Source organism: Phalacrocorax carbo, chromosome 1 (assembly GCF_963921805.1).
Source record: "Phalacrocorax carbo chromosome 1, bPhaCar2.1, whole genome shotgun sequence".
Classification (NCBI taxonomy): domain Eukaryota; kingdom Metazoa; phylum Chordata; class Aves; order Suliformes; family Phalacrocoracidae; genus Phalacrocorax; species Phalacrocorax carbo.
The window spans coordinates 198710458-198738255 of record NC_087513.1 but is presented as its reverse complement, the minus strand read 5'-3'; the positions used below and the strand labels follow the sequence as shown (position 1 = coordinate 198738255).

The following is a 27798-nucleotide window of genomic DNA, read 5'->3' as shown; positions in this document are numbered from 1 at the left end:
TATCAAAGGTTTCTGAAGTTTAATATTTGAATCACCTAAATTAATTGTGGATTTCAGATTTTGTGTTTGTCTGAGATTTAAAAAAAAATATTTAAAGTAATTCTCCTATGTCTATTTTGTTCTTTCCAAATATATTTTCAGTGTCTTGAATCCATATATAAAAGTACTTTTATAAATATCTTTGTTTTGATTTATCCTAAAATCTTATGTACTCTAATGACATGGTAAAGAAAGCTTAATGTAGTAATTCAGTTAAATATGGCAGATGTTTTGACAGATACGAGAATGTGATAAACAAAGAATGAATAAATATCTTCATATCAGTGTTTTCAGTTGGATGTTTTGTAATTCCTAGAGTGTGCCTTGAAATGCAAACAGCAGAACAGTTATTTTTCTCCTGCACTGATTTTCTGATTGGTCATAGGTCAATTTGTGAATACATAGGTCAGTTTTGTTAGGAGGAATGAGTCCTCTTTTTTTTTTTTTTCTGCTGTTACTCTGTATTCTGATTTTATTCTGACAAAAAACAAACTTTTAGTTTTAATTTATACTGGACCAAACAGCAAAGACCAATAATAAAACCAGACTAAAAGTCATTTATTTTAGTTTAATGGGCTTTTCACAGGTGTTTGAATGAACACATTATCCCTTCTAAATTAAGGAGCTGCACAGAACCACACTTTGGTACTTTGTTTTCTGAAGAAATGTAGTTAGAGACTTAGCACAATTGCTTCCGCTGAGGCAGGATCCAGTGCGTACAGAACATAAGTCCACGTTTGTTTGTCCAACTGTTGAAAATATTCAGAAGCAGGAGATTCCACAGCCACCACAGGTAATGTGTTACACTGCCCTGGTGAATGGAGAACGCTCCCTAGCAGTACAGAGAAGTGTTGTAAGAGCTTACTAAGAAAAACCGTGGAATCTCTTTCATAGATGTTTTCATGAGAATTTAAGCAAACATCTGGCAAGGATGGAGTAGATACACTCGATCTCGCAGAGAAGGTTGCCAAGAGGAATATCCAGAGGTCCTTCTGTTTCTAAGGTGCTCGGAATCCTTGTTTTCACATGTGTAAGATACTGGCAAAAATAGTGCTGGAAAAAATATGAAGAAAAAAAAAATTTCCTTCACTGCAGTTGATTATTCAAATAGTTTGGTGTTTTCACGGTTCAACAATACATCCCATACATGTCTGTTTGAAAAGTATACATTCACGGTAAAGCCTGATATTAATTTCATTGATGTGCATTCTTTAAGGAACGGTTTCTGAGATACAATATATTAACGCTTTGGCAAGCAAACGCAGTGAATAAGCAAATAGGGTGTGGTTTCTTTGCTTTTTCTTAAAATACTGTCTTTTTTTCTCCTGGATGTTACATTAAAAAAAGGCAGTGATTGCCTACAGGCAACCATGTTAACATGCAAAATACTATGAAATTTGGTGGCAAGTGGTGTTCCTCAGGGGTCCGTACTGGGACCTAAACCATTCCATGAAATTTAAAAGGGTTCTTCTCCCTAGTGAGAAACCCCGTTCCCCAGCAGGACCCGCTCCGCCGGTGTCCCTCCGCACCCTTCCCGGCCGATTCCCCAAAGCCTCATCCAGCCGGGGGCAAAGAATGCCTCTGCACGGGGATATTCAGCACACTCTTGCCTTTCCATTAGGACGAGCCAGGCCCACCCGGGCGCCGCACCTCCGAGGGTCAGCAGCGCGAACGCGCCGCCGAGCGCCTCCCGCCGCCGCTCACCGCCTCCCTCCTCGAGACACGGGCTGCAGGCTGGGCCCCGAAACCTTGCGGGGGCCCCGAGCGGGGGTTCGGTCACGCTCTCCAGGAAGGGGCCGCCGGGGCAGCGCGCAGACAGGGAGCCCTAGCCACCACCCGGCGCTCGGTCCTCGCCGGCGGGGCCGGGGCGGCCGCTAGCCGCTGTGCCCAGACACGCCTCCGCCAGCATTGGCGGGCGACAGCAGAGCCGAGTCGGAGAGGGGCGGCCCCGGGGTCTCGGCTCCCGCCGCCCAGCTCCGAGGCGGGCAGTCGAGCCGTCGGGCCGGGGGTCGGCCCGCCCGGGGGCCACCGGCGCCGCCGCCGTCACGGGGCGGGCCCGGCGGGAGCCCGCGGCTACCGGCAAGGAGCCGCCCCGCCCATTGGCCGCCGGCTGGCTGGGCTCGGGGCCCCGCCCCTGCGCGTCACGGGTTGGAGGGGCGGTGATTGGCTGCGGCCGCCGCCTCGCTGCCTCCTGGCCCGGCGGTGGATGTCGCAACCGCTTTTCACCGTTGTCGTTTGAAATTCGGCCCAAAATGGCGGCCGGGAGCGGGGCTGAGGCAGCGGTGGTGGCGGCCAGGCTGGAGGGGGCGGAGGAAGAGGAGGAGACGGCGGCCGCGGCGGAGGATGAGGAGGACGGGGAGGAAGACGGCAGCGGGGCCGGCAAAGCGGCGGTGGCTGGCGAGGAGGCCGGCGGCGGTGGGGCTGAGAGCGAGGAGGAGGAGGAAGACGTGTTCGAGGTGGAGAAGATCCTTGACGTGAAGACAGAGGGGGTGAGTGCGCGGCGCCGCCGGCCGCTCTCCGCGGCGGCGGCGGGGCTGGCGGGCGGGCACGCTGGCGGGCGGCTTCCCCGCACGATTCTTCTAGACTTGGGCGAGAACCACGCAAAAACAGTAGTTCCGTTGTAGTTGGATTTTAAAACGCGTTGTGCATAATTTTGCAAGGAAGCTTTTTGTATCTTACGGCTGTGACTGAAAAGATTGAATCTGCAGTATCTTCCCTAAGTTGTGGTTTGTTAGGGTTTTTTGTCTGCATTGTTAAACTACTCTTACGGCTGCACTGCAGTCGTGTTTTGATGTAAAGTACAGAAATAGGCAGGATTTAATAGAATGGAGAACTTGAAGGTGTTTTAAGGGGTGTTTAGTGAGACTGTTTACTGGCTTATAAAACGCGTGAAGACCTCTTAAAATAAGAGATATTTTCCATTTAAAATAACTAGCTGTAATAGTCGTTGCTTTGTTTAGACAGAAATATCATACCTTCTCTTCTTTCTTTGAAAGCAGCCTAGACTGGTTAAAGTTATTCTAAAATTTCCTAAGCATCAAATTAAAAAAAATTATTAACGCAGCTTTTTTTTTTTTTAATGATTTTGTTTGTGAAAATTATTTACTTTAATTCATGGATTTTATTTTCGGTTTCAGTCAGGTACATAATAGTATAGAATTCTGCCTGTTTAGTAAGGGTTTTGAAACCTTTAGGTTGGAGGACCTTGAGATCAATAATTTCTTAGATATTTGTGATGCTACTGCTATTAGGTTGTATCTTGGCTGAAATGCCTTGATGGCTTAAGAAAGTTATGCTTTCGAGGTAATACAGTATTTATAGCTTTGCCTGTATGAAGCATTGGTTAAAATAACAAGTCAGGCTTGAAAACAGGAGGACTGTTCTTTTCTTTTTTGTCTTTTTCCCTTCCTCGCTGTCCCATCATGTCCCCCACCTGCCCAGCTATGGAACTTGAAATCTGCGTGGGGGGGAGGGGGGAGTCATACCATTCCACACACTTCTAAAGAGTACCAGAATACATCAAGTACCATCTTTTAAAAATGTCATTGGTACGTGCTGATAAAAAGCTGTGTTTTGCCCCCTTTGTATCACCCTCCTCCTGCTGAGGCAGCCCATTGTGCAGCAGGTTGTGAGCTGTATGCACTTGAGGTTTCCAGGCTGGGTCAGTGCAGTTGGCTTTCCTGCATGTGTGTGCCTTACCCAGTAAGTGTTGGCTGTAGCTTTGAAGCATGGGCTCCAATTGCATCAGGTCACCTTCCAGTTGCTGTTCGATGGCAGGGGACATGCTCTTGTGCTTCAGAAGTACAGGACAAGACAGACACTTGCACCCAGTCTTAACTTCTGAAATGGCTGGAAAAAGCTGCATGTTACATTCAGTGGAGTACATTTCATGCAGGCTGCTTTAGACTAGTGGTTCCCATTTTGCAGGTTCCTAAGTCTGATAAAAAGTCCAAGCAGATACACTGAGTCGGCCACTGTCCAGCACAGCATAAGGCCAGTCACTGTGTTCCTGTGTCACAGGTGCAGAAGCAGGAGAGCACCGCACAGAGAAGCTCTTCTCATTCGCAGCCCTGATGTTGCTGGAGCCGGTAGTAGTGGTAGCATGAGAGACAGCAGTTCTGGGATGGGACTGGGCTGGGGCATTAAACGTGCTGACAAATGAAGCATTAGCATGTCCTACTTAAGAGAGCAAGTAATAAAAGTTTAGAAATGTTTCCTCTTGGTATATCTAGAAAGCCTTTCATACTGCACTACAGTTACGCTAAAACAACAGACTCCAGTGCAAATCATGACATCCCCTAGCATAAATGGGTAACCTTAATTCTGCTCTTTAATGACATGGTGATACCCCTTGCTATAGGAGTTGGTTCTAGCCTATCACTAGTTCTCCTAGAAGCTACAGAATTATGAAAATGCTTGGAAGTGTTCTATTATTTGTAAGTGATACAGAGGAAAGAAATGCCAATATTGAGTAAAGTAATATTGGCAGGTGAGCGTAAGGCTGTGTATGTATCTCTAGTACGATGATCAATCTCCGTCTTCACTTAAGCTGCATTTTTATATCGCTCTCCGTGTACTGGATGTAGTCAGTCAACAGACAAATAGTCTTATATTTGCATTAGACTTAATTTATCCAGCGCTCTCAATTAATTAAAAGAGGACTTCTAACTTATTTTGTACCTGAGTTACAAGGGTGTAACAGTGACTCTGGCTAGGGAGCAGATTTGTAGGAAAGGAGGTGGGAGTCCCCACAGACAAGTAAGTTGAACATGAGTCAGCAGTTCTTGCAGCGAAGGAGGCCAACAGCACCCAAGAGCGTAGCCAGCAGGTCGAGGGAGATGCTTCTTCCTCTCTTCTCAGTACTGCTGAGGTGTAGGTGTAGTACTTACTGTGTCAAGTTCTGAGCACCCCAGGACAGAAGAGACATGGACATACTGGAGTGAAGGGTTACAGAAACAGTTTAGGGAGCTGGAGCACAAGAGACTGAGAGAGCTGGGTTTGCTCTGCCATAAGAGAAGAATCAGGGTGATCATAGTGGTATCTATATCTACTAAATGGCAGGACATAGAGAGGATAGTCAGATCGTTCTCAAGAGTGTGTAGTGGAAGGGTGAGAAAGGCAGTGGACACAAGCTGGAGCACAGGGAAATCTGAGCAGACACACTTGACTGGATGGATTTCTGAGCAGCCTGATCTAGTTGGCCCTGCTTTGAGCAGGACATTTTACTTGTTAGTTCTGGAGATCCCTTATAACCTAAATTATTCTGTGACTGTAATGAAGTTTATTAGCAGTTTATTTAATGAGTAACCCCATTAGAAGAAAGAGAAACAGGTGAACATGATTTTGAAAACTAACTCCTGAATCAAGAGTGTATGGTTAAGCTAAATTATAGGAGAAGTATTACACTAATGTATTTGAATATAGGGTATTTCTGTGTCTGTGAAGCAAAATACAGAAGATTGTAGATAGAGTTGATTGCTAAAGTTTAATGGGATATATGTACACTTGGTCAGAGGTTTATGGTGCTTGGGCAAAAATGTAAATTTATGGCTGTAAATACATTTATTAGCAAGTGTCAAATGGCAGTTCTTTTGAAGCTTTCTTTCTCCAGGCTTGGTTAGCAGTTTAGGGTCTTTCAGAGCATTATCAATCTATTTTTGAAAGAAAATGATACTATTGTTTTGCTTCTTCAAAGGTGCTTTCCTTAGCGCATTAGCTAATACTTTTTTGTTGTTGTTGTTAGAAAATAAGTTCAGGAATGGCTGTATTGTCTCGTATGCATTATTAGCTGCTTTTTATATGGGCAATGGATTTTCTTAAGTTTGGCGCTAGCTTTTGTCACACATCTGTTGAAAGGCACTGCAGGTTTAATCAATAAAGGTGACTGCATTGATTTCATAGGACATGTCTCTGCTTTTCAGTTAAGCTTGTTGCAGGAGGCCCTGAGTTGCCCCTTGTCTGGCTGTATCAGCAACATGCTGAGTCCAAGCTAAATAAGCCTTGCCTCTCAGGTAGAAAAGGAGTCTGTCTTGAGAAACATAAGGATTCAGACTACTTAATTTATTTAGAGAAAACCAAGAGATAATTTGGTGGAAAGCTTTTTTCTTTTAATGGTAAAAAACCCTTTCTAATCTAATGAAAAAACAAGATCGAGACTAGAAGGTGTGATTTGATCCTGTGGTGAAGGTAAATACTGTTGAAACAATTGATCTAGGGCTTTCATATGTAATCTTTTACCAAAATCTTTGTAACTAACTCCACTGAGATACACATGCTCAGATTTTGTCTAGGTTTAACTTGATCTCATTGGTGGTTGGGTTCCCCCCCCCCCCCCCCAGTTGTTGGTATTTCAGCTTATCAAAAGTGGCATTGGTTACAAATCTAACAAGTTATAAATTCCAATGTAAAACTAGGTGAATTATGTTAATGCATTAGAAATGTTAGGTTTTATATCAACTTCTTTAGCAAAGAAAAGCAATTAAAACTTAAAACTTTTATAGAAGAAATATTAAAACTTTCTACAGGTTTCATAACTGTCAGAAAAATCAATTTCAGTAAAATGACTGGGAATTTATTATGTGTACATTGTAGCTGTGGTTCTGAACAAATTTTAGATATTACAAGTATTTTGGATAAAACCACTCCAACTGCAGAAATACTTGACAACCTACTTAGTTCAGTATGTGATGCAGATGGAAATAATTCTGGGCATTCCTATGTCAACATTGGATTGAGTTCCCATTATATTAATTTCTGTATATAGAAGATTACATATCCACCAAGATCCCCAGGAATTGAGTAGGTGATCAATACTATGCTGTATTGTATTAAATGTTGGGGTTTTTTTCTTACAGGGTAAAATTCTCTACAAAGTACGGTGGAAAGGATATACCTCTGATGATGATACCTGGGAACCAGAGGTTCATTTGGAAGACTGCAAAGAAGTGCTGCTTGAATTCAGAAAAAAAATTGTGGACAATAAGCCTAAACCTGTCAAAAAAGACATACAGGTATGTTTCATCTTCCAGTATATTACACTGAAGATGAATGGGGGGAGGGAGAAGGGAGGACATTGGGATATGGAATTAAGAAGACTTAAAGAATCTCTTTGATCTAGAAGTGTTTTGTTTCATGTGAAACTGAATATTGTTGCTGCTCTCTGGTTAGGCATTTTTTTGTTAATTGACAAGTTTGCTTGTAGACTCTAAATCCATCTAAACTTTATTTCAGTTTTTAATGGGACTGTATAAACAATGTATGGTTGTTTTAGTTTGTTTTTTGACATGATAAACAACCTGCTTTCCCTACCCACATGCATATTTTTTGTCAGTGAAGTGGGTCACTGCTCAATTCGCCCTCCCGTTTTGTGTAGCAGATAGATGAATTTTTGCACGTTAACCTTTAAATTTGGTAAGGTAGGAATACAGAAAAATTAATTGCAGGAAGGCAGCATGTGGATTTTTTTCTTTAACTGTTCAGTCAGTTTGAAAATGAAGCGTAACAGTTGCCTTTGAAAACTGGTACCATACTTCTGGGAAACCTGTAGGTAAATTTTGCAAAATCAGGTTAATTGTTTTTGTTCTAAAATACTTCAGATTTAGTTCTCTTCTGGCATCTGGTTGTTGGATGTCTGATTGGTTTACTTGTTTATGTATTGATTCTCATCCAAGCAGTTAGTAATGTAATTCAGGTCAGACAGCTAGAATTGAATTTACAGATTTTACAATTTGACAGTGAGGAATGGTGTTTGCAGTGATTAAAAGATTGAAGTGTTTAAAAATTTACTTTTCACAAGTACCACCACTACCATTTTTGCATAGTTACATGAAAGTGATAGTTTAATGGGGAAAGAAATATTTTCTTTTTTTCCCTACTTTTTAGAAACTGTCTCTAAATGATGATGTATTTGAAGCAGAATCTGACAGTGACTGGCAAAGTGAAACAAAAGATGATGTTTCACCAAAGAAGAAAAAGAAGAAGTCAAAAGATGGAGAGGATAGAAGTCCAGATGATCTGAAGAAGAAAAAGTCTAAGTCTGCAAAACTCAAAGAAAAACGCAAAACAGAATGTGAAAATTCCTCAGATGCTTTGGTTTCAGATTCAAAACCAAAAAAAAGGCCTTCAGAAACCAAGGAGGATTCAAAGGACCCAAAGAAGCAAAGGAAAGAAGATACTAAAGAAATCAAGAAAAAGAAGGGAGAAATTAGAGATTTAAAAATGAAATCTAAAGAAGACTCTAAAGAAAATAAAAAATCACGGAAGGAGAAGCAAGGAGATGTTCAGTTTGACTCAGAATCAAGTACTCTAGATGATGTATTTTATCAGGGAACAGATAATGAAAATTCAGACTTAAATACTGAAAGTAGAGATGAGAAACAAAAAGTAGTAAGTGGAGAAGAGAGACTGGAACAAGAAATTGCTGAAAAGGATTTCATTGCTGATAGGCATCTTGATGAATCAGCAAGTAATGAAGATGATAGTATTGATGTTAAGATTAAAAGAAAGAAGAAAAAAATTCAGCAAGCTGAAGATTATAAAGAGGAAGGTAGGAAAGTGGAAACTCAGGATATCTCTTTAGAGAAGAAAAGCATACACAAAAAGCAAAAAAGTCAAGAAAAAGTAAAAATGGTTCCTGGAGAGTTGGAGAAAATGTCACCTGCTCCTTCACCAGTGCAGAAAGGTTTGAAACCGAGCGCTGATGAAAGAGGGCGCAAGTCCACTGATTCATCTGGGGAGGTAAGCAAAGTTAAGGGGTTGGTGTGGGGCTGGGGATTAAATCAAACATCTCTGAGGTACAGGCATATCAAAAGGCTGCTGTTAATTATGGCGAAGAGAAAAATACATATTGGAAAGTTAATGAGGTGGATGAAGCTAAAGAAAGGCGCACTGCACAATGTATAGGAGAGCCTGAAAAAATTCTGGATTCTGAGCTCCATGAAGGAGGGACCACTTCAGGAGAGAAGGGTGTCTTCAAATGTGAACATATTAATTTCTCCTGTTTATGTGTACTTACTTAAAATTAAATCTACTGTTCCTGTAAAGCATGCTGCCATTTTTAGCTTTGTTCCCCCCCCATTCAACATTCAACAGTGGCCTCAGTTTCACTTTTTTCTACTTCTGTAGTAAGACATTCAGTCTTGAGCAATTATCCATCCAACACTGCAGGATGGAGTGCACTTTTGAGCTAACAGGCACCCCTGATCTTTCTCAAAAGCCAGCTACTCTTACACCTTACGTGTGTTAGCACCTACCTGAGAATTGGAATGCTAAACCCAGGTCTCACAGATAACTGTGCAGCTTGCTTGTTGTCATGTTGTTTTAGCTGGGATAGAGTTACTTTTCCTTCACTGCAGCTGGCCTAGTGCTGTGTTTTGGACTTAGTGTGAAAACTATGTTGATAACACACCGATGTTTTAGTTGTTGCTGGGTAGCGCTTGAACTAGTCAAGGACTTTCCCAGCCTCCCATGCTCTGCCAGGTGCACAAGAAGCTGGGAGGGGAGGGGACACAGCCAAGAGAGTGGATCCACACTGGCCAAAGGGATATTCCATATCATATGACGTCATGCCACTATATTAACTGGGGGGAGCTGGCCAGGGGACACAGCAATCGCGGCTCGAGGACTGGCAGCGTCGGTCGGCAGGTGGTGAGCCGTTGCATCGCTTGTGAAGTTTCTTCTTTTTTTTTTTTCTTTCCCAGGCTTCATTTTTCTCTCTCATTATTTTCCTTTTTATTATTATTATTATTATCATAGTTATTATTATCATTACCAGTATTACTATTTTATTTTAATTGTTGAACTGTTCTTATCTCAACCCACGAGTTTTCTTGCTTTTGCTCTTCCGATTCTTCCCCCATCCCACAAGGGTGGGGGGAGTGAGCGAGCGGCTGTGTGGTGTTTAATTGCTGAGTGGAGCTAAACCACGACAGTCCTTGTTAGAATTGTTAGAACCACTTGTCTCGTTAGAATTCCTGGGCTGCATACAGAAAATGCTTAGTTTCATGACATGAGTTCATATTAATTACAAATGCTGTACCTGTTCTAAGAAATGAGCTAAGCAAATACTGGCATATTTCTTTTTCCTTATTTAATACAGAAGTGTTTAAGAAAAGCAGGATGGTAAAGGTAAAAGAAGAAAGATTAATGGATACCCCCCCTTCTCCCCCTCCCCCCCAATATTTCTGGAATGTTTCTGAGAATATAACTTCTTTCAGCTGCTTCAGTCTGTTCTAATACAGTTCGCAGTCCGTAAAACTTTGGCTGCTCAGAGAAACCCCTTCCTGATTCGTAACAGGATTGCAGCCAAAACACCTTGATGCTTGCTGGATTATATCCCACTTCTTCTGAGGCTGTAATTCTGTAGTGGCAAGCTTCTTCTATAGGTTCAGTTGTGGTCCTCTGCTTAAGATTGTTGAATGTATGGAGTAGGCTACTTTAAACTTAACGAAGCTGTTTTTGGGGTAGAGAATTATGTGGCGTAATCTGAATAGAGCTACACAAAAGAGTGTTTTTGCAGGACCTTGGTGGTGAAACCTCTTGTAAACAAGGTTAAGCAATTACTATGAGGCATAGCCCAGTTTCAAAAAGTCATTTAATTAACTGGAATGGTATGGCCCTTTATTACTGAAGTGTTTTCTCATAGTTTGAGGCTATAGCATTCATAAGAGAGAGACATCAGTGATGATAATCAGATAAATCTTTGGAATTCTGTTTTATTTACCAGTAGTATAAAAATCTGGTCACTGCAAACCTGAAGAAATCAACAGCAGATGAAAGTTGGTTTGCTTATGGCTCTTCAGCCAGCACTTCCAGTAAGTTGTCTGTGTGCCTTTCTCATGGTCATGCTCCATGGAAGGTCATGCTCCAAGGTACTAAGGACGCAAGGAAGGCATTCTCCTCTTTGCTTTTCTTAGTCTAGGAGGCTTCAACAATGTTTTCTGTAACTGATTCTCCAGAGCAGCTGTGGACTTACTGTATGGGTGGGTTTGGTGGAGAGTTACTGTTGGCAGGCAGATTATTCTTAAAAAAAAATAATAATCATTGTGTATGTTTCAGCTACATGTCTTTCCTTATGTAGCCCCGATTACAGAGTGCTGTCACGTCAATTTATAATGCAGTATTCTCTGTTTGGAGTCAGTTTGCACACCAAACCATTATTTCCATTTGATTTACCTCCAAAACTAAATGTGTGGTGTATGCTGTGTATCTGATCAGTACTGGAAACCTGGAGTAGAATTCAGGATTACTGATTGTAACAACCTCCCTGTGTAGCAAATACCATGTAATCCCTTTAGTAAATTATGGGTCTCCTAAATACTAGGCATCTGCTGGGGTTAACAGTTCTCTGTGCTGCGAGTAAATCATGTCAGTGATAAGAAGCTGAGGTTTTGGGTGGGGGGAAGAGGAGGGGGTGAGAAAGACGATTAAATGTCTCAGCTCTGCTAACACATTATGGTACACCAAATTAATCTATTTTAATTGAAGTTTTTCCTATGTCAAAGAAATAGTAGCATTTAATGATACATTCAGTCTGTAATTCTTGTGGGGACTTCTTTTGGGGCAGTTTTTCAGAAAGCTAATGCTATTCCATGAACTAGCATTAGTGTCAGGCACTGATACAAAGCCATGCCAAGGAGCCTTGTCCCACCTACTCTGCAGTTTGGAGTTTGCTGACTGAATAGAGAAGAGAATTACAGGAGGAGGAAGGCAGCCTTAGCTGCCTCCACCAGAATTACCTTTTGGCAAATTTTATTATATACCTATATCTACCATAAACATTTTCTGTGATATTGGATATTGCTAGGGTCAATCTTCTGTGGGGATATGGTGGGTTTAAATGGATATCTGTGTGTCTGTTTTTCATGAATGGCTGTTGCCATAATGTTCTGTATGCGTAAACTGGAAAACTTGGAACCTTCTGAATACAAATGTCAAGTTTTCTCAGTTATGGTTCAAGTCAGTGCTATCATAACTGCTTTGAATATGGTGCTACAAAGGTGATAAAAATACTTTGAAATCATTACATTCTGTTCAGGTTCAGTATTTGGAACAAATAAAAAGTTCATAATTTTTAATTTACTTCAAAATGCTGGGTTTGGCCTATCTGCATCTCATGCCACCTTACATGGCTGGGATACAATAAAAATCTGATTTGAAGTTGTTTTATTTTGGAAATAACACCCCTTCTCTTACGGAAGAAGCCTTCACAGACTTAACTCCTGACTCACCTGTTAAATTCTTTTCTTAGGACTACCCACAAGCCTGTTATATACAGGCTTCAGTAGTATTAATTTTAAATATATTTTTCCATTGGTGTGGTGAAACAAGTTTAATTTCCATTTTTTCTCTACGACTTTAATTTGATCTTTGTTCTCAATATCAGGAGAAAGAAGTAAAGAAAATGGAAACAAAAGAAAAATCTCAAAAAAGAGAGGCTGAAAAAGAAGACAAGAGCAGAAAAGAACAAAAGGGCTTAAAAAGTAAGTGCTAGCTGCTTAAAAGAGAGAAGGGAAGGACCCTTCAGGATATTCTCCTCTTATTTCTACAAAAGCAGATATCGTATAGTTTCATAACACATACTAGAAACAAGAATTTCTGCTTTTATTTTAGGAAGCAAAAGTCTGCTGTTTAATGGTTTTGTTAATGTATGGTTCATGAGAATGCTGTATGTACTTTCATGTATGAAGCATGGAAGTGTATCTCTAACCTTTTTGTAGACAAGTAAAACTTTGCCCTTTTTCATTTAATATTGTCAGCTATGCTTCTGTGGCACATAACAGTAATCTTTTTTTAGAGGAATTTATCCAACTACTGGCTATTTCCAGAAGTGTTCTGATACTACGAATACACGCTTTCTATGTTTAGAAAAACTAGTAGAGGTTCCCATCAGACAAACTTCTTGCCTCTTGCTTTAGCCACAATGATGAGTTATATTATGCAGCCCTTAAAATATCACTAGAACTGGATGATTGGATACATGAAGAAAAATGTCTAGGTTGTATTTCTATTTTTAATAGTATAATGGAGCATTAATGTTACCATTCTTGATCTCAGTAAAACTCTGGATGGTTTTATTCAGGATTAATTCCCTCACTACCCTAATGAGGATTAACTGAGGAAAACCAGGTAACTTCACCTTTGATAATCATGAATGGTTGTAGGAAGAGCTATGATGCTTCAACTAGCTGTTGCTAGAGAAACATCTTTCACTGAAAGTAGCATAGGTGCTTATAATGGTCAAGAAAAATAGTTACAAGCAGAATGATTAATTATTGTTCCTTATACAGCATGTGTCCTCTGTCTGTTTATCACAGATACTGAACCATATTTTCAAAGTAGCAATTTATGCATAATTCTAAATTACATTTCTTAAAAAGAAGATGGTACCGTATTGAAAGCAGTCAGAACTCAGAATTGCCAGGGTGGCTGGAGGTGAACTAGCTCTCCCTGATTTTTGGTTTATGTTGTTAACCCTGCTCCTATGCTTCAGCAATGATTAACTTATGGAAAGACAACAGACCTTTTTTCAAATGGACTGTGGTCACTCAGTTAAACTTTGTTATGTAGTAGTCTTTAGTGGCTCAAGTAGTCACTCTTGATAACTGTCTTAATATTCTAGGCTTTAAGGACATCTAAAGTGCATTTGACTTGTTTAATGTAGGTTCAGAAAAAAAAGGTGAATCTTCTGAGAATAACTGCGAAAGAAGAATCTTTGCTAGAATATAAATTATAGAAGAATTAAAATCAAAAGACAGCAAGGTGGAACATAAGAGATGAAACAGACACATGGACTTACATTGCTGCAGAAGGTGATTGAGAAGTAGTGGATGTGGTCAAATGGAGAACTCCAGTGAGCAGTAGAAGCAAATGCAGGGAAAAGTTGAGCACTGGCAGTTAATATTTTCTCCATTCCTGCTTGCATCTTTTAGTGCTCTAACTCTTGTCTCCCCAGGAGGCTGAAATATTTTCATCTGAAACTCACTGATAACTTTTCAGTGTGTTTCTGCTATTACAGTAATGGACTGTTCACCGTCTCTTATCACTTCAGCCTAATTTATTACAGCAACTAAACAGCTTGTTTCAAGTAAAAGCATTTTATGTCCACTTGTAACGTAGCCTTCATTGTTTGGACCCATTCTGCGATGACTTCTTGAGTCTCTTTGAGTGAAAAGTAGTGTATGTTAAGCTGCTGATCATCAAAGCAATGGCAAGCACTGAATGGTTGGGAAATTTAAGCTACTTATTTTATGTTTTTTTTCTTTCATAAAATCAAATACATGACAGATGGCAAGCAACAAGTCTTGAGTTTGGGTATGGACATGCAGTTAGAATGGCTGACACTAGAAGACTTTCAGAAGCATCTTGATGGAGAAGATGAGAATCATGTGTCAACAGAACCGATATCAAGTAGTGAGTAGTTACTGGGAGGAAGGGACATTTCTTAGCTGGCATTTCAAAGTGAAATATCCTATAACTGTACTGAATTTATTTTCTAGCTCTCCTGAGGGATGCTGTTAAAAGTGGAGATTATATGACAGTAAAGATGGCACTTTCTTCAAATGAGGAATATAATCTGGATCAAGAGGTAATTTTTCTGCAATAGAAGTATTGGAGGGGTGCAGGAAGGAAGAGTACAAATCTGGATTGTTTAGGAAGTTTTCCACTCTTGCTAGTAGCAGACTTCTGTCTCACCTTGGCAAAAAACCACAAGGTGAGAAAAAGGTGTATAGAATTTGAGACTTCAATATTTGTTATCCATTTCTTCCAAAGAAAAAATGAAGTTTGAAGGAGGGAAAGTTTGATAGAAGCATCCCAGTAGCTGGATTTGCAGCAGATTTGCCCACTGAATTTAACTGACTATTAAGTTCAGAACTTTACATGGTATAAGGAATGATGACACCCATCAGGTCAAGTGGCTGAACTATGTTAAACATCTATACATGCAAAAGCACAACTAAACAAAAAAATCTGAGTGTTCTATTTGACAGACTGGGACCACTTCACTCCATGAATAATTAGTTTTCTATGAGTTCTTAATCAGCTGCATTCTTACTGGTTTTCTTTCCAAGGATTTATTTTCCTGCTAAATAGTACTGTAGTTCCATTTTTGAGGATTAAATCTTCAGTATCAATATTTTTGCTGGTGATCTTGTGTTCTCAAAATGCTACATAATACAGCTACAATACTGTTATCCCAAAGAGCAGGTTTGTTCACCCAATGTGCAAAGCGCTAAACTACACACAGAGCGGAGGTGTTTTAAGTCGTTTTTGTACAAAGATTGGTGCTAGGTGGTAACCCACAAAGCTAGCACACCGCACCAAGAAACTACAAAGCATTTACAGTTAAATGTGTCAGTTATGGCTAATAGTCACATGCCTCAGCTAATAATTGGTTAATTTCTTTCTCGCTTGGCTGTAACAGTACAGCTCACTTTAATTTACCATGCATTCTCCTAGATTAAGAGACTTACCAGAGGGGGGATGGTTCCTGGCCTACGGGCCTTATTTTTAGTATTATAATGAGGATATTTTCCCTACTGGGCACTTTGTTTTTATCTACATCCCAATTAGTTGTTCTCCTTGACTGTACACTTTATCACTCCGTTCTCAGCGACTTCTGAGGCGGGATGTTTGCTTTGATCAGTCTCTCAGCTCTCTTCAAGGATATAGTTGTAAAACAAGTGCTTTTCTATCTCTCTGTCTCTGCCCCTCAACTTCTGTTTTGCCAGGCTCACATAGTTCATTGTTACATCTTTAGTGGACAGTTCCAAAAATTCCATTTTCTTAGGGATATGAATACATTATGCTGAGACTTCTGTAGTGTAGTAGAAAAGATGCCAGATGAGCTACAGAGGTGAGCATGTGTTCTTTGAGTTATAGTGTCTGGTGGAAAATGCAAGAATGAGTGAGGTGACTGGCTACTCACGGAAGTCTCTTCATACTTATACTCTGATAAAATCCAGAAGCAGCATTGTAGTAGCAGCTGACTTCAGCCATTGTGTTTTCCTTCCAGTGGCTGCTGATTTTTGCTGTCTTCCCCACCCTCAAGCGCCTTGCTGCCTTTTTTGCTGGCTCATTCTGGTTTTCCTCCTTTTTGTTCTGTTCCTTGGAATGTTAGGGGTTCTGCAGATTATGGAGCTCAGAGTGTGGGGGCTGTGGACAAGAGAAGTGGGAGGTGATAGTTTGTCAGGGTCTGGCAGCATAGTATGTGTGAATTCTTCTGCCAGGGAGGGGAGGGGAATCTTTGTGAAACCTTTTGAAGCACTTGCAGTTTTTGTCTTGCAGCTTTGATTTATCTTAAAGGGTTTTTTTTGTTTGGTTTAGTTTTTTCTGGCAATTATTATTGTTGCAGGACTCGAGTGGAATGACCCTAGTAATGCTTGCTGCTGCTGGTGGGCACGATGACCTTCTCCGGGTCCTAATCAGGAAAGGCGCGAAAGTTAATGGCAGACAGAAAAATGGAACAACTGCATTGATACAGGCAGCTGAAAAGGTTGGCTTGATTATTGTCATATTTGTGGTTCTTGGCTTTTTTATTTATGTTTACAAGTGGTATGCAATCTTTTTCCCTTGGATGATATCTAAAAAATAGTTAGCAGGATGCAGCGGGGTGACTTTAACTGTATAATTCCAGCAGCTGTGCTTACTGTAGTGTAAATAAATTCTGATCACAAACCCTACCGTGAGTAGAAAAACACCGTAGGGCTACCTAGAGGGAAAGTGGAGGCAAAGGATATCTCTGAATTTGTCTGTCATGGGGGCTGAAGTTCTTGTGTTGAAATTGCTTGTTATGATCTCTGTTGACACAGGATCCAAACTTGGGAGACTGTCAGCAAATCTCTGATTAAGCAGGGGTTACTTATTCGAGAGTTGGGAGATGGGGATGGTGGCAAGCTCTTCCCAAACTAAAGTCAGCTAGACTTAGGTGGTCTAAGGATGTTTCATGGATGCCCTGTTTTGTTGGAGTTGGTGCATGTGTGTTCCCATATACAGTCGATACAGGGTCAAAAGGGAGCTTGATTCCAGTTTTGGTGATTAATGCAAACATACTGCTTTCTTCCTGTGGTGCTCACTATTGCAAGACTTAGAAAAAGTAAGAATTGTAAATGCTCATGGTTATCTACTTGTCGGAGTCAGAATTGCTCTTTATTAGCCATGGGAGAGAACAATGTTAATTGTGTCATGCCTCATGCTTTGGATTTTACTGATGGATTTTAAATAAATGTCGCTTTGTATTCTGAAACAAAACCAGAATATTTTCTACTTACTTGTTTTGTGGTTTGGGTTTTTTTTTCCAGAATTTTCTAACAACAGTAGCTATTCTTCTGGAAGCTGGGGCATATGTGAACATGCAGCAGAGCAGTGGTGAAACTGCTTTAATGAAGGTAAACTCAATGTTTGTCCTGACACGGTTTAATAGTAAATACTTTTGGCAAACTAACAAAATATAAAAGCATATTTGTAGAGTTGATTTAGGGAACATGTACTATATTTGAAATACAAATACTACTTAGTCATTCTAAATAGTGTTTTATTCCATTTTGTTAAAATGTGGCTCATCATCCTCTTCCATTGTTTGGCTCAAAGAAATGCAGATGTGATCTTAAAATGGAGATAATCTGGTTGTCAGTAGGAAGAGAAAAATTTGAGAAAGGAGAATATTTCACTTGAGTGTTGCTGTGATTGACTTTTGTCATTTCATTGTAGGCCAGAAATAAAATAACCAGTTTGCAGTTTCTTTCTACTGCCTGTTCTGCACCTTTATACCCTCCCATCACAAAAGAAATTTTAAAATTTTTGTTTGTTTCTTTTAATGGGGAAATTCTAAGGCTCTTAAAACAGTCTCATTTCCTCTTCATATTTTTTTGTTTATATCAAATAATTTCACCAAAGTTTCCCTTCCTGGTAAACTTGCTGTATTTACATGTAAGCTGTTTAAGGCAATTTGTTTGCAGAAGATATTATAGCAGCTTTTCTGTCTGAGACGATGTGGTATTGTTTCTCTTCTATCCTCTGCAAGCCTTAACAAGTGTGGGGAATTCGCATTTTCCTCTAAAAAAAAAAAAAGCAAACAAAAAAACCCCAAAACCACCACAACCGCACATTTGTGGTTTCCTCAGCCACTTCAGTCCAAAATCTCTTAATAATTTGGCTACCTCCGTGAACATCTGCTTTGACCTTCATTGTTTTTAAAGGTTTTGTTAGTATTAGATGCACAGCTGTACATACTTTCTAATTGGCAGCCTACAGTGACTTATTCTGGATATTTGTTTTGCTGTGCAGATACAAAGAATAGGTTGTTACTGGAACAAGTTTAGCCAGGTGTGGATAAACATATAAATACGTTTATCAAGTCACTCTTGCTTACCCGAGAGAGTTGGGTCATACCTTTTTAAAAGGAGGGGGGGGAACCCCAAATGTTTGGCACTTTAATTCCTTTCTCTGAGGCACTGTGTGATCTTTGTGGGTTCTTTGTTTGGGGGCGCAGGTGGGTTTATTTATGGAAGGCTATGGATTGAAAGCACAGATGAAGGTTCAGAGCTGAGACAAATTTCCGAAGTTAACTTGTGAAAGGCCTCGTAAAGATAGAAATCTATATCGCTTGTGCCTTTCCCTAATTCATCTGAGTGAAGTGTTTGAAAACAAGTGGCCAAGGGCATGTGTGTGCATTCTTCAAAGTAAAGCTTTCTTTATGCTTTGCTGTACTCTTGTCAGGTGGGTTTGGTTGGCACGCCCTGACAGTCTTGCTGTAACATTGAACAGCCTTGGACGCTTAGGCAGTCGATTACAGCGACTGTCTAACATAGCTAAATAACAGCTTGGGGCAAACTCTATTAATTTACTGCACACCTGAAGTACTACCTGAACGGAGATTTCTAGAAACACACACTTGGAAGTGCTACTGTGCTCATTCTGAATACTTTTGCAGAAACCATTTATTCAGGTAAACAATTGCAAGGAAGTTTACAGTTACTGAACTCCAGCAGATCAGATGTTTTAACAGAATTTTTGGGTCTTGTTTTAGCTATCTATTTATTTATTTATTTTCTGATTAAGTCCATTTGGTAACCCTGAGTGTTGCTGCTTCTATGGGATCAGGTATGTAGTGTTGTCTGGGTAAAGATAAAATAGTTAGAGTGTGATCCTGAGTTTTGAGTTGCATTAGCATTCACAGAGCGAATACCTAAGCTTGTTTTCTGAATTGTATCTGATTTTTGCATTTTAATTAATTTCTGCCAGTTCTACTTGCTCAAATGTTATGCTTTGTTCTAACGGGGGATTTGTCATTGTTGTCCACCTTCCCACTTTCTGTACAGGCTTGTAAAAGAGGGAATTCTGATATAGTGCGGCTGATGATTGAAAGCGGGGCGGACTGTAACATTTTGTCAAAGCATCAGAACAGTGCGCTGCATTTTGCTAAACAATGTAATAACATACTGGTGTATGAGCAGCTCAAGAGTCATTTGGAAACGTGAGTAAACTGTACTTTGAAGTTTGTTCTGGTAAAGTCTGCAGTACTGGGCATGTCATAATTTTGGTTTAAGTCAAGGGGAAGAGGGGAGGTTTTGGGAAGAGAACAGATCCGATTTGGGCAGAAAGCTAGCTAACGAAGCATGTGAAATGAAACGATGTGAGCTGACAAAATTAGCAGACACTTGCTTAAACACAGTAAAAAGATGGAAAGGAGGAAAAGGAAATTACTGGAAGAGAAAGAGTCCTTAAAGTAGAAATACATCAATTGGGAAAAATAAAATGCTTGTTAGAGCATGCCAAATAAAATACCTTGTGAAAAAGCATTAAAAAAATAGAAACAAACAAAAGAGCACTGAACAAAAACACCATGAAAAGTCAATGCAGGTAGTTAGGGTGTTGTTGGACCCTTAAATGTCAGCTGTGAGCTGAGAGTGCCAGGGGTACAGCTGTCATGCTGTGAATGATGGAAATAAGTCTTCATCGCACAACAGAATGACTGAAGAGCAGTGCAGTGTATGTGGTACGGGAAGTGTTCATGTCATGTGGTCATGTAAAATATACTGAGCTGATGAATATGGATGCAAAATGGAGACAAAGAGAAGCAGCAAGTTTTTTAAATATCCATTTGGAAGAACACTGATAGTTAGTGTATCAGGGCAGAAAATGCTAACAATCTGAACTTGAAGAAGACTCGAGGAGGGTCTCAGCTTCTGCAGCAGGTGAGATTTCACCTTGAATGCATAGTTAGTGCTGGAAGAACACTGCAAGACAATCTATCAAGTCTTTTGTAGTCAAAGCTCATTCTCTTCTAATTTAGTGTTTAGAAAGTCCTGACTGTTTTCTGTCTCTGATCTCTCCTGTGTTTCCCATCAGCTAACATCCTACATCTGTCTTGACAGAACTGTCTTGCAATGGTCACTGATATGTGCTGTAGTGCCACCAATATTCTTATTGGTTTTAAATAGTTTAGTGATCTTTCCTTTAGAACATTATTAAATACTGTCCAGCCTGTCTTGGTGCTGGGGTTGTTTCTCCCCAGGTGCAGGACTTAGCACTTCTCTCTGTTGAACTTCACGAGGTTCCTGCCAGCCCATTTCTCCAGCCTGTCCAAGTCCCTCTGGATGGCAGCATGACCCTCTGGTGTATCAGCCACTCCTCCCAGTTTGGTGTCATCTGCAGACTTGCAGAGGGTACACTCTGCCCTGTCATCCAGACTGTTAGTGAAGAAGTTGAACAGGGCTGGACCCAGTACTGACCTTGGAAGTACACCAGGAGTGACTGGCTTCCAACTACGTGCTACTGATTTTTGATGAACTGATGTGTTCTGATCCAGTTTCATACTGGTAGGAAAGTATTGTGATGACAGTATTTTTAATGTACTGTGAAGTTTGTGTGAGGTATTGCAGATCACTGCCTCTAAGTTCTGCCCTGAGCAGACAGAAGCTATAAGGAACGTTTTCTTCTTACAGCAGGCTAAATGGAAAACCAGTGTGAAAAGTATAAAAACATAATAATTTTTCAAACATAGAAAACTTGTTAAAGTAAGATGGGGCAGCTGAAGGAGTTAAATGGAGCATGCTGATCCTTCCCCAGGGAAGGAGATCATGACCTGTGAGTTAAGGTTTGGAAGGCAACAGCAAGCATGCAGATAAGTGATCTGGTACCTGCTGTTCAGTGTATTGGAACTTTGTCACTCACTCATTATCTGATGCCTTTTCCATTTTGTTTCCTGTTTAAAATCTGCCACCTTCAGTTTCAGCTAATCTGAATAAATGAGTTTTGGAAGATCATGAATGTGTAACTTTGCCAGTGAAATGGCAGTTGAAATGAAATACTGATAAACGCAGAGTGATGTCCAGAGGTTTTCATTGCAGTAATGTGAATTATACAGGGAGTAACAGAGCTCTTGCTAATTGGGGAAGCTTCCAGACTCATTACCTGAAAATACCGCTTCAGTGCTTCTTGTCAGTCAGAAAGGAAGATACTGCTGTAATAGCGGAGGCGAAAATGAAATGTAGATCCATGGTGTCTGAATGCCTTAAATAGCGCGTGCCATTCCAATTACATAGTTTCAAAAACAGATGAAGTAGGAAAAGTAAAGATGATCAGAGATACAGAGTAGCTTCTGTGAGGATAGACTGAGGGAGGTGACACACATCACCTTGGGACAGATTAAAAGGTTAAAATTTAAAATCAGAAAACAATGACAACAAAATAACCCAAAGCCATGAGGCAGATTCTACAGGCCATCCTGTTAAACAATTTAGCAGTAGGTTTGAAATGGAGGAATAATTTTGCACAGAAACTGAATTATGGATCTCATAGTTGCAGAATGCTGTGGTCACAAATGCATGGGATTTCAGAAGGGATTAAGTAGATCTGAGGAGAGGTGTGATTTGGCTGCAGTCTCTAGTTTTGGATGCCTCTAAATCAGATTGCTGGAAACTAGGACAGCGTACCAAAAAAAGACAACGGTTTAATTTCCTGTATTTAATGTGGCTTTGTCTAGCATCTGGAAACGAGGCTAGGTGGGCTTCTGGGCTTGCTTTGGTGTGGCAATTCTTGTGGCTTCTTTCTGATCAAACACTGAAGTTTTAGATTCTGCAGATGGTAACCTCAGCTAGCGTGGAGGGGAAGTGTGCTCTGGGGAATAGCTCAAAAAGCTCTAAAGGTGGGAGAGTCAGGACCTTTGCCTTGCAAAAGCGTTTGAAACCCATTTGTGTCAAAACAGCTTTCTGAAGAGGGTTATTTGCTAACCTGCTTGTAAAAGTGTCAAATACTGTTGGTTAATGGGGTCTCTCTTATGAAGATTAGGCTGCTCGCTTAGATCAACACCCCCAACCCAAAAAGCCCTAATTTGGCTATTTAATGGTAGTGTTGCTACTTCTTTACTGCATTTTAGTAGAGTTAGTTGGGAACTACTTTTTTTCTGATATTATTGCCAGTAAAATTTTACAGTGACTTGTTTATTTGTACGTTGTACTTGCAGTCAGGTTGATGAATTGGCCACGCTGGGGAAGTGGTGGTCTGTTTCTCTTTAGCTCTAGGTACATATTGATGTTTTGGGGACATCTTTCTACTTAAAGAGCCTTCAGATATGTGGCTAGTTGGAAGGTTTTTTTTTTTTAATCTGCTGCAGTGCATTTGTCCCAGCTTTTTTATTTTTGTGGACCCAATAGATGATTTTATTAACAAAGTAGCGGGACTTGGGCTTCATCTATGCAGAAATGCTAGCAATAAAGGCATTTACTTCTGAAAATTGGGAATGCAAAAAGGCAATCTGGAATTCTTTTTTGCCTCAGCTTTCAATAAGTCTGATGAAATAATATTACTATGTGAAGTACGGGCCTCACTTGTTTGGTCTTACAGGCTCTCAAGAGTAGCAGAAGATACCATCAGGGATTATTTTGAAGCCCGTCTTGCTTTGCTGGAGCCAGTCTTTCCAATTGCCTGTCATCGTCTCTGTGAAGGGCCAGACTTTTCTACAGATTTTAACTATAAACCCCCCCCAAGTGTGCCAGAAGGTAGGCGGTTTCTTGTTGTGGTGGGTTTTTCTGTTTGTTTTTTTTTAAAGAAAAAGTAGAACAGTGTGTTAAGAAACTGCCTTGTAAGTATGTCTTAAAGTATCTGCTATGTGGAATTATTTTTGTATGACCTTATATTGTAGTAGTTACATTAAGGATGCTCTGATTATGGAGTGTAGGGAGAGGAGCAATGTTTTGATCCATTGTGGGTGGGGTTGGTGTGCATCTTCTGAAGAGAGTTTTTTATTGCCACGTACAGAGCTGTTTGCTTCTGTTCGTGGGTTACGTTAGCGTTGCGAGGGTCACGTTAGCGAAGTGGCAGGTGTTATAGGAAAGGAGGGGTTTACCTTAGAACAAATAATTTGAAAAATCTTAATCTAAGAGCATAATTAGAATATCTTGTAATGGATCATCTTGGTTTGTAGACAGTAGCTAATGCACTGGTGCATTGGGGTACAGTCACAGCACTATCATGATACAAATGAAGTCTAGAAATACTTTAGAAAAGAAGCCAGCATCAATTGACTCTGTTTTCCCCACAGACCCTTTGAAAAAGCTGGGATTCAGATTCCTAAGATACTTGGGAACGTTTCTTTGTTCTCTCAGGAATCCAGATACTAATCTCTGGTGCTTGGCTTTTTACCTTTGCAGTATATCAGGGAAATACCTACAGATACCAATTTTTCTTGAAATAATACAATAATGTGCCTGAAATACTACTTAGATTGAAAGTTGTTGTTTCTGACCGGTTTTCTGGTTGTTAAGAGTTGTAATATAAGTCTTCCAGTTCTTTACTGTAGGTGTTCTTTATAGAATTAAGAAACCTTACATAAATTTATGTACTAAAATGAGGCATTTGTGGATATTGAAGATTGTCTCTCGTTGAACTTCAGTGCAGTTCATAAAGACCTGTAATTGACTGGGCTCGGTTGTCCTTACCAAGAGAACAGACAACCCAAACCACATCGAATTCATAACTCTCTCTAGGTAAACCTAAAAGCACAGAGGTGAACCGTACCGAGGATTGCCCTATCAGTTTTATTTTCCTTTCCAATAGCCACATAAAATTATCTCTGCTGCCAAAAAGACTTAACTTACTGACGAGTTCTGTTGCGTTCTGTGCTGGGACCCACTGGCTTGGGAGACTGGAATTCTGCATGTTGCTTTGGTACTCCATCGGTGTTTAATATGTACTATGCTTTATATTTATATGTATATATTTGTACCTGTCTCCAAATGTTCAGTGTATGCAGCTGTTCTAAATAATGGATCTCATTATGAATTCATGTGACTGAGTTGCCTTCCCTTTCAGGATCTGGAATTCTCCTCTTTGTTTTCCATGCAAACTTCTTTGGTAAAGAAGTCATTGCTCGGCTCTGCGGACCATGCAGTGTACAAGCTGTGGTTTTAAACGACAAATTCCAGCTGCCTGTATTTTTGGTAAATCTTTTCATATAACCGGTTTACTATAGAACTGCTTTATATAGAGTCTTTACAGAGCAGCCTGGGAAATCTTAGTGCCTTAATTTTCTTTTGTTAGTATTGTGATGAAGCATTTATTTATCCTGATACGGTTTTTCTTAAATGAAACTTAATTCTTCTTTGGATATGGAGAGAACTACAAACCTTGCATGTACTAGACTCCATAAAAATGTGTGCCGAAAGAGGCAGGGATGTGGTGCTGGACAGCCTTGCTTCCAGGCAGGCCTGCTTGAGCACCAGATGGTGCCTGGTTGGACCAGGTGACCCCCAGAGGTCCCTTCCAACCTCAGCCCTTCTGTCACTCTGTGGCTTCAGAACTGAGGGTTTGACCTGGCAGGTGAGAATTATTAATTTAAAGCTGTTTCACTTCTCAAATTCACCTAGCCTCTCAAATTTTTGACCCAAGTGAATCCTTAAACATAACTATTTTTGCCTTGTTTTAACAGCCTACCTCATATTTCTAATGGTTAATTTATTTTTTTTTTTAATCTATTAAATGCATCACTATGCATGCTTTTTTCAAGCCCTCTTGTTTCCTCTGTGGTTGCACCAAAGGTTCTTTGCAGTATACACAACTTCCTTTCAAAAAATGCATAGTTAAAATGTCGGGTTCTGTTCGTCCGCTCGCATAGCACTTTCAGCCATATCCTGACATTAACTTTGTCCATTTTCTTTTTCCTTTTAGGATAGTCACTTTATTTATTCCTTCAGCCCTACTGCAGGCCTTAACAAGCTTTTTATACGGTTGGCAGAAGCTCCTACTGCCAAGGTACAAAATGCTCTCGAAATCAAATGTGTATGTTAAGTTGTTGTACAGTAGACTAGGGAAGAGTTAAATGCTTCTAGCTGTATGTCACAAATGTAAAACAAAGGGCTTTCCACTGTCTCCTTGTCCCAGGTCCCATCACTTACAGTCGCATCCTCTGACGCTGCCAGAACTTAGGAGCATTGCCAGGGGTGTTAGTTCTGTCATAATGAAATGATTTTATGCCACAGTCAGAATAATTCATGCACCAGGATAAACTAATATTACAGCTAAATCCCCATCTATATTGTGACTTCAGTGACTAGCAGGTACATGGAGTGCCAGCTGGTTTTGCATACAGGTGTTCCATTTGTGTGCTTAGAACTTGGCAATATTAACTAGCATACAGGGTTTGCTTTTAAATAGCCTTGTGTAGTCTGTTTTCCAGGTGGTTGGGGCAGTAGTCCCACTACGTGTTGCAAGATGAGTAACAGATTCTGTTCTGGTAGCATTTAATTTATTCTTGGAAGATGCACCAGTAAATTTTCTAGATGTTCTGATGTAAAACACTCTCAAATGTTTTATTTTGCTTTTTTTAAGGGAAAAAATTGAACTTGTGTTCAGATGGAAGTATACGTGTATGTCGAGTTCAGATTTGGGGTTAACTTCTTCAGACACCCCCCAACGCAGCAGTACTGTACTTGGGTCCTCCTACAAGCCATTCATAGTTCAGTAGGGCTGCTAGAAACTGATTTTATTAAACACAGATTGTAAATCCTTTTTTTCTCAGTCACTAGCGACTGTATGCCTCTTCTCATGCTTTTCTTGTATTAGAAGTAGCGTTTAGCACTACATGTGAACGTTCTTCGTATGAAACCTTTGTTTGCTTTTACAGGTAAAGCTGCTGATAGGCGCGTACCGAGTGCAGCTGCAGTGACCTCACAGCTGCGAGCGTACTGGGCGGACTGACGCTTTTTTGGATATAATTCTGATTTCCTCTGTTTAGAGATGGACAAAGCAGTTTGGAACTTTCTGGCACCACACTCTTAAGACTGAGTTCCCATCTCACTGTTGCTCGTTGGCAGTTACGTAGGGAAGCGCGTGTTGGAAAGCGGTTGAATATGCTGCGCTGGTGGGACAGGGGTGTCAGCTTTTTTTTTTTACACTTTGTACAGATGTAGATGTAAGTATTTGTGCCAATACATATAATTCTGATTTTCTCTAACTTGTGGAGTCCAGACTGCGTATTTCAGCTTTTCCACAATGTGGAATGGTGCATATAAGAACTATTTAAGGTAACCACGTGAAATGTCTTTTTTAATAGAAAGATCTTTTCCATTTGTAAACTAAAATTTTTTAAACTTACTCTAAATGTAACATTTCTATGTAAAATGCAGAACTGTCATATTCTTGAAGCTGTGGGCAGAAATTACACTTTGAAGTCACTGCATTAGATTTAACTTAGAACTGCTGAGGGCTGTGTTCTGGTTTGAGCCTTTTCCTGCTGCTGTCTCCTGGTGAGGAAGCAGTTATGCTGAGGGGGATTCCCTTTGAACAAACATGGTTGGGCCTGCAGGTGTGAGCAGAGATGGCTGAACATGCTGGACTGGTAGAGGATCGCAGTCGGATTCCTACCTACATCAGTGTTTTAAAACTACTTTTGTATTAGAGAAGCAACTGATGGTTTTAGACATCTTACCTTTTGAGTTCTTAGTCAGGTGACACATGGGGTAACAAATAAAATAGCTAAACCAGAAAACTTGACACTACCCTGAATGTGCAGGCAATGCTTTCTGCAAGCCAGAGAGGAGAGATGATTTGAGATATTTGCAGCCTGACAGCTGAGAACATGTCCTTTAATTCAGAAAATCAGTTCTCAGTGCAAAGAGCTGCTGTTTTTTTTATTTAAATTACCCATTTTATCAGATGACAGATGGTCCTGTGCTATAAAATACAAATTTAATACTTCTGCCTGAAGTACAGAATATTTTTCTTTGTAAATTAACCAAATTCTTAAAGTTAAGAAAAAGGGGGGGGGGAAACTAAAAAAATAATCGGGTTTGTGCCTTTGCTGTTCTGGTTGCCACATGTAGTTTACACACCGCTATGTGCCTATGTTGGTAGCAAAACTATTGCGGATAAATTCATAATCTGAGTGCTCACCGTCAGAATGGTGCAGATGTATTAAATATCCTTTCAAGAGCTGTGACTTTTTAATATCAAGGTCAGTTAACCAGTTTTTAATTTTTGGTTCTTAGAAGTTTAAAACTTTGTTACTTACTCATTTGGCATCTCTTAAATACAAAAGCACACTATGTAAATTTTGTGGAATGTCACGTTAAGGGATATAAAACTAGACCACCACCACAACATACAGATACTCATTTCTGCTTTGAGTTAGAATAGTTGCCCGTCTTTTTGCACACAGTATTGATGAGCTGGTCACAAGTCTGGGGTGTGATCAGGCTTGGTACCTCCACCTCACTGAAATGTTATCTATACCTCACTTCAGTATGTGTGAGCACCCAAAATGCA

The 27798-nt window shown here is 40.2% G+C and overlaps 2 protein-coding genes across 2 annotated transcripts in view; both read left to right on the top strand.

The window, feature by feature from the left end:
* Positions 1-2278, top strand: part of PARP4 (poly(ADP-ribose) polymerase family member 4) — a 36677-nt gene extending 34399 nt beyond the window's left edge. Inside the window, 1 exon segment of the mRNA XM_064449430.1 lies at positions 1661-2278. Within this exon segment, the coding sequence (XP_064305500.1) occupies positions 1661-2278 (618 nt within the window).
* MPHOSPH8 (M-phase phosphoprotein 8) lies at positions 2248-27465 on the top strand. Its single transcript, XM_064441217.1, has 13 exons — positions 2248-2528; positions 6894-7049; positions 7921-8775; positions 12422-12518; positions 14323-14448; positions 14535-14623; positions 16391-16531; positions 17337-17423; positions 19356-19510; positions 22882-23036; positions 24349-24476; positions 25204-25287; positions 26159-27465. Exons 1-13 carry the CDS (start codon positions 2292-2294, stop codon positions 26198-26200), a joined length of 2352 nt encoding a protein of 783 aa, XP_064297287.1. The 5' UTR covers positions 2248-2291; the 3' UTR covers positions 26201-27465.
* The last annotated feature ends 333 nt before the right edge of the window (positions 27466-27798 follow it).